Source organism: Chenopodium album, chromosome 5, assembly GCF_948465745.1.
Source record: "Chenopodium album chromosome 5, dcCheAlbu1.1, whole genome shotgun sequence".
In the NCBI taxonomy this organism is placed as follows: Eukaryota; Viridiplantae; Streptophyta; class Magnoliopsida; order Caryophyllales; family Amaranthaceae; genus Chenopodium; species Chenopodium album.
In genome coordinates this window covers 56,431,355-56,438,114 of record NC_137838.1, presented here as the reverse complement: position 1 = coordinate 56,438,114, position 6,760 = coordinate 56,431,355, and the positions used below count along the sequence as shown (strand labels likewise).

At 36.4% G+C, this 6,760-nt stretch overlaps 1 protein-coding gene across 1 annotated transcript; it reads left to right on the top strand.

Moving 5' to 3' along the window:
* Positions 1-3,062: 3,062 nt before the first annotated feature.
* On the top strand, positions 3,063-5,403 carry LOC145632122 (large ribosomal subunit protein uL4-like). The gene is made up of 2 exons (XM_081684410.1): positions 3,063-4,258; positions 5,078-5,403. Exons 1-2 carry the CDS (start codon positions 3,146-3,148, stop codon positions 5,189-5,191), a joined length of 1,227 nt encoding a protein of 408 aa, XP_081540536.1. The 5' UTR covers positions 3,063-3,145; the 3' UTR covers positions 5,192-5,403.
* Positions 5,404-6,760: the final 1,357 nt, after the last annotated feature.

Here is a 6,760-nt window from a genome sequence, read left to right as displayed (position 1 = left end):
GATGACCGGTTGGGAGTGTTATGGGCGAACAGGGTATAAAATTCAAATTAATAAAAAATAATCCAAAGTTGAGATTTATATAGGCAGATGAGGCAAAATTAGGATTAATCCTAACAATTTTTCCATTAACTTTTGTAGTAGCATGTTTTTTCCCCTTGTTTTAGAACATTTTTTTTACCTCTTTAATTTATTAAAATTGATCAATTGAATATTAAGCACATTTTGTGTGCGGTTTGCTATATCATGTAGCTACTTGTAAAAGAACAAAGTAACCCCATAATACCAACCGAGTAATTCCTATAAATTGACCAAGTAACACTTATAAAATTGATCGATTGAATTTTTATACTACATCCGTTACATATTAGTTGCAACTTTTGCCATAAAGGGATGCTACACATTAGTTGCAACTTTCATTTTTTCTCCTTTTTTAGTAAGTTTTTTTAAATGAAATTACAAAAATACCCTTACTAAATATTTCATAACACAATTAGTTACCTAAATCAGGTCTCATTAAATTTATAATCTGACTTAATTAACATAATAAAGTCACCCAATTAAATCAATAATCAATTCAAAAAATCATTCACATCCATCATCATCTCCCACAAACTTATCAGACCACCACTTTAGCGTTGTCGTCACTACCTCAAACCACCACCTCCAACGCCGCTGCTGCTCATCACCACCTTCAAAGTCGCCGCTTCTTCCGTCGGTGTTCTTTTCTCTCGATCTCTCTCTCTCTCTCAACGTCGCTGCCGCATCTAACCACCATCGTCAATGTCGTCGCTGCAAGATTTCAGTGCTCGAGGTCGTCGCTGCTTGAGATCTTTCGGTGCTCGAGGTCGTCGCTGCTCAAGGTCGTTTCGATGCTCGAGGTCGCTACTCAAGATCTGATTTCAGTGGTGCTCGAGGTCGCTTAGATCTGTTTTTTTTTTAAAAAAATCGAGTTGACATGGGGTGGTTTCGGTATCATTTGGTTTGAAAGAGGGTGATTTTAGGGTTGTTCGGTGGTTCATGTGGGTGGTTCTTGGGTGGTCGGCTTGAGAAGGGGGTGGTTTCGGTATCATTTGGTTTGAAAGAGGGTGATTTGAGGGTTGTTCGGTGGTGCATGTGGGTGGTTCTTGGGTGGTCGACTTGAGAAGGGGGTGGTTTCGAGCTGAGTGGTGGTGGTTTTAGGGTTGTTCGGGTGCGTTTGGGTGGTTTTCGGGTGGTTCAGGTTGTGAGGTGGGTGGTTTCTGGGTGGCTGGTGTTGACAATGGTTGTTGGGTGGCTATTGTTGGTGGTGTTGGTCAATTTACTTAATTACCTTCATTTTCTCTCTCCTACCCTTGATTTAATTCATTAATCAACCATTATGAAATTTTGTCTTAGAATCCGTGTCAAGCTCAAAGTTGCAACTAACCTGAAACGGAGGTAGTAAAATTGACTGAGGAATTCTTTAAAATTGATCGAATAGCCCTTATAAGTTGACCACACACGGTGACCAACCACATACTTATCCCTACCTTATAAAAAGTAGAAAATAGCTCTTAGGAATAGTGTGCTACCAACTATACCCTCAAAAATATGTAAAAAATTGTGTACAAAAATGTATATTTACTTTTTTACCCTCATTAATATGCTTACTCACATGAATATATTTAATTGTTTTTTTTTCTCATTAAACATACCATCAATTAATACAAAGTTTTTTTTAACAAAAACTTGTAATGCCTTTTTTTGTAAAATAAAATAATTATAATGTTTTGTACTTCATATGTTATTATTATCCCTACCTTATAAAAAGTAGAAAATAGCTCTTAGGAATAGTGTGCTACCAACTATACCCTCAAAAATATGTAAAAAATTGTGTACAAAAATGTATATTTACTTTTTTACCCTCATTAATATGCTTACTCTCATTAATATATTTAATTATTTTTTTTTTCTCATTAAACATACCATCAATTAATACAAAGTTTTTTTTAACAAAAACTTGTAATGCCTTTTTTTGTAAAATAAAATAATTATAATGTTTTGTACTTCATATGTTATTATTATTATTTAAAAAGGAAAAAAATTGTATGTACGAAGACTTTATTTATTACCACGAGATGATTTATTTTTACTCCTTTGTGGTTGCTCTTCTTATTTACAATTTTGTTGTCCTTTAATTACAAACATTGTTAAGGTCTATTAGCTTTTTAATTGTACATTATTTGATGACACGCACATAAACAACGTGGAATTTAAATGACATTCATATTAAATAATGATATTTGAGCAGATGTCATCAAGAGGTATAAATAACTTTAAAATCCTAAAATCGAGGGACATCGATGATAGAAAAAAAATGTATTAAAAATGGAGAGAATTTAAGAGGAAAAATATAACTAAGTGGCTATTACTTTAGTATTAAATATACATATAGATATTAGATGGTCGTAGAACATTGAACTTACATTATTAAGTTTATAGCTACAACGAACATTTCACATATTATTACTCCGTATGACCAAGCTCAAAAATAAATTCGTTTGAAGAAAAATACATTAAGTATTATTGAATCATGCAAATCAATTAAGACTTCTAAACTAGCGTAAGATATGAAGGGATGCAAAGCAATTAAATATTATTTAATAATAATTTTGAAGTAACACTGCTAAACTTTTGAGAGTTTTAAAAAATAATTGCATTAAAGATTTTGGTGGCTTTTTTACACTTCTACAAAACCACTATATAGGCACATAAACTAAATAGTACGTATTAAAACTACCAGGTCTACCACCCAAATCAAAGGTGTAACTATACGCTAATACAACTTTTATGCAAGAGCTAACTCTTTCGCTCGCATCGCGCGCGTAGGATACCCTAGTAGTAAGAAAAACTTGGTCAAAGACTCTGGGATCAAAAGCAAGATTACAAATCCATATAGTAGTATAAATGAAGGATTAAAAACCAAAACCAAGCCAGGCCCAAATATACCCAGCTTAAAAAACCCCAACACCAACCCGAAACTCTAACTTTCTTCTTAACCTACTCCACCATATAAATTCCCCTCACAAACTCACTTCACTCCCCCTTCTCTCATACCCAAAAAAAAAACCCTAATTCTCATTTCCGCCTCTTCTGGCAATTCATTCCCCTCCCCCCTTCTCTCAAAATGTCTTCCACAGCCGCTGCCGCCCGCCCACTGGTGACCATCCAAACTGTCGAGTCCGATATGTCGACCGACTCCACGCCTTCCGCACCACTCCCCGACGTCATGAAATCCCCCCTTCGCCCCGACCTCGTCACCTACGTTCACTCCAACATCTCCAAAAACTCCCGTCAACCCTACGCTGTTTCCCGTAAAGCTGGGCATCAAACCTCCGCCGAGTCCTGGGGCACGGGCCGTGCTGTCTCCCGTATACCCCGTGTGCCTGGTGGTGGTACTCACCGTGCTGGTCAGGGAGCTTTCGGGAACATGTGTCGTGGTGGGCGTATGTTTGCTCCTACCAGGATCTGGAGAAAATGGCATGTTAAGATTAATGTTAATCAGAAGAGGTATGCTGTTGTTTCTGCTATTGCTGCGACCGCTATTCCCTCGCTTGTTCTTGCTCGCGGGCATAAGATCGAGACTGTTCCTGAGCTTCCCCTCGTTGTGTCGGACTCAATTGAGGGTGTTGAGAAGACTAAGTCTGCTTTGAAGGTGTTGAAATCAATCGGTGCGTTTGAGGATGTGGAGAAGGCCAAGAAATCGATTGCGATTCGTGCTGGAAAAGGAAAGATGAGGAACAGAAGGTACATTTCACGAAAGGGGCCGCTCATCGTGTACTCGACCGAGGGGTCGAAGTTGGTTAAGGCGTTTAGGAACATTCCTGGGGTTGAGATTTGCCATGTTGATAGGTTGAATTTGTTGAAGCTTGCTCCTGGTGGTCATTTGGGGAGGTTTGTGATATGGACTAAGGGTGCTTTTGAGAAGCTCGATTCGATTTACGGGTCGTTCGATAAGGCTTCTGAGAAGAAGAACAAGTATGTATTGCCAAGGGCTAAGATGTTGAATGGTGATCTTGCTAGGCTTATCAATTCTGATGAGATTCAGTCGGTTGTCCGACCGATTAAGAAGGATTATGTTAGGGCACCAATGAAGAAGAATCCATTGAAGAATCTCAATGTTATGCTGAAATTGAACCCCTATGCTAAGACTGCTAAGAGGATGGCTCTGTTGGCTGAGAAGCAAAGGGCTGCTTCTAAGGAATCCAAGCTTCAGAAGAAGAGAAAGGTCCTTTCCAAGGTATTTTTTTTACTTGTTTCTTTTTTATTTGAAATTGTCATACTTTAATTGTTATTATTATTTTTTTTATCAGTTGATTTTGTTGCTGGTATTTTCTTATTATAATATGTTTGTGATTCATCTTTATAGCTTATTATTATTGCTATTAAATCTGTGAAATGTTAATGCAAATGAATTTTACAATTGTTTAGTTGTATGATTAATAGGTTGTGATCAATGGTCATCACTTTGTGTATGATTAGTAGACAATGAAAATTTTATTATTGCTATTACTACTGACCAGTAGATAATGTATGCTTTTATTTAATCAATGTTATTGCTGTTTTGATTAGGAAATTCACAAGACTTTTGAATTTAATGGTTTGTTGTGACGTTTATATGCTATTTTGTTGTATGAGTTAGTTCCCTTTGATGTTGCTACTGATCATTTTTATTTGGTCTTGCTGTTTATCTTGGTTGTTTGATACTGGTCATGATTTCACATGCTTTCTCGAGATTGAATGCATATATCCTGTTTCAATTTAAGTCCTTTAGTTTTGATGGATTAATTAATCAATTCATTAAATTGATTTATATGTTCTGTGATTGCTATAGTCATTTAGTATTGTGATTGTTTCTTGAGAGTGTAACTGTGATTTCTCTGTTGATGTGTTTTCGATGCTGTATGTTTTTTTTTCAAGAATTTGTACCAGGCTTGAAATGGAGCGAAATTCTTAGTTGTAGTCATAGTTCATATTTGTATTGAAGTATGGTTGTATAAAAGTGTGAATTATTTTACAACTGCTAATTTTGCTGTATATTTCCTGAATGTTTTAACAGGAGGAGCTTACTGCCATCAAGGCCTCTGGAAGATCGTTCTACAAGACTATGATTTCCGATTCCGATTACACCGAATTTGAGAACTTCACAAAATGGCTTGGTGTTTCTCAGTAATTTTGTTTTCTAGATCTAAATTTTTGTTAGAGATATTTGGTTTAAGATTTAATCTACCAGAGTTTTGGATGTTGAAGATATTAAGACTGGAAAGTTACCCCTCGTCTTGTTATTTGAAACCTGTGCCTATAGCTGTTGTAGTTCGAGGGCTCTTTACTGAGATTTTACCGTCTTTGGTATTTGTTGCTCTAATTCTTATATGGATTTTCATACCTTCATGTCTTGTTGCTTGTGGATTTTCATACCTTCATGTCTTGTTGCTTGTGGATTTTCATACCTTCATAGTTGTGTGTGAGTGTTCCTCAGATCTCAGTTTTATGATTCTGAATTTCCGATACTTGGGAAGTCTTATTTTTTGTTAAATGAAGGGACATGGTCTCATTACATTCATTAGTCTTTCTTTGCAACCTTTGTACTTGGTTTACTTACATTTCCTATGACTTGAGGCTTGAGTTGGAGTTTTGTGGAAATAGCAGAAATCTGCTCAATTGATCAATTAAAGCAGCCTAATACAGTCTTGATTGGTATGTTGCTGCTCAATCATTTGTAAAGGAACATATCTGTTGGGGCAGGCAGACAGCTTTCTTTTTGTTACCATTTTCTGTCTGAACATAGAGCTCTAGTTTTATACCTCCCTGTTCTGCATGCTTGATGGCTAATTGGCTACTATGAAAAAATGAAGGGTATCTGAAGGACTCGTAGCATCAGCGGTGCCTGTAGTCCAGTGGCCGTAGCAATATCTGCTTGCATTTCAATTGAATTTGATAGTACTTGCATATGGTTTCTTTCAATAGAGCTTCTCACTATCATCTTCAACTACTGTGTATAATACTTGGGATAGTTGAGCCCTATTCGATTCTGCAATGAAGTAAATAATTTCCCAAACTATTTCAATATTTACGAATGTATCCTTGCCGACCCTACATGGAAAGTGCCTCTATTGCTTTTAAATAAACCACTCCAAAAAGCTGGTGATCCTGTTATCCAAACATAATTGTTGTTTTTGATTTTTTTGCTTCGGTACTAATTTAGTGTGATATATATGGAATTGTCGTTTTTGGTTTCAGTTGATGACATAAAATTGAATCATTGTTTCCTACTTTCCTTGACTATGATTTCAAGCATTATGGACTAGGATAAAATGTAACCCCTCTAAGATTTTAACTTAGAATTTCTATTGAAAGTGACTTGTTTTTCGTTGAGCTTGGAGTTTAGAGTTTCTGCTTGGAAGTTCTGGTGAGATTTTTTTGTCGAGGATGAATGACTGATGTGCACATCTACTTGAGGAAGGCTAATTTTGAGCCTATATTGATGGTTTGCCTGTGTTGATTTAATTAAGTTTCTTTGGGAGATGACAGCTTGAGTAAGCTTAACCCATCACCAAAATTTGATGATGTATTTTGCTTCAGCGACCACATAGAAACTGCCACTTCACAATGGAAGGAAATTATTGCTGCTGAAGGTTTTTAGGAGCCACTTTAAGCTGGCTCAAATAATCTGCTATCTGCATTCATATGCTGTTGCTAAAGCGCTCATTGAGAGGGGAAAAGGGTCTTTAGCTCAGACAAA

Coding starts and splice junctions, on each gene's coding strand:
- LOC145632122 (XM_081684410.1), top strand. CDS start 3,146: ATGTCTTCCACAGCCGCTGCCGCCCGCCCACTGGTGACCATCCAAACT. Junction 4,259..5,077: donor AGAGAAAGGTCCTTTCCAAG/GTATTTTTTTTA, acceptor ATGTTTTAACAG/GAGGAGCTTACTGCCATCAA.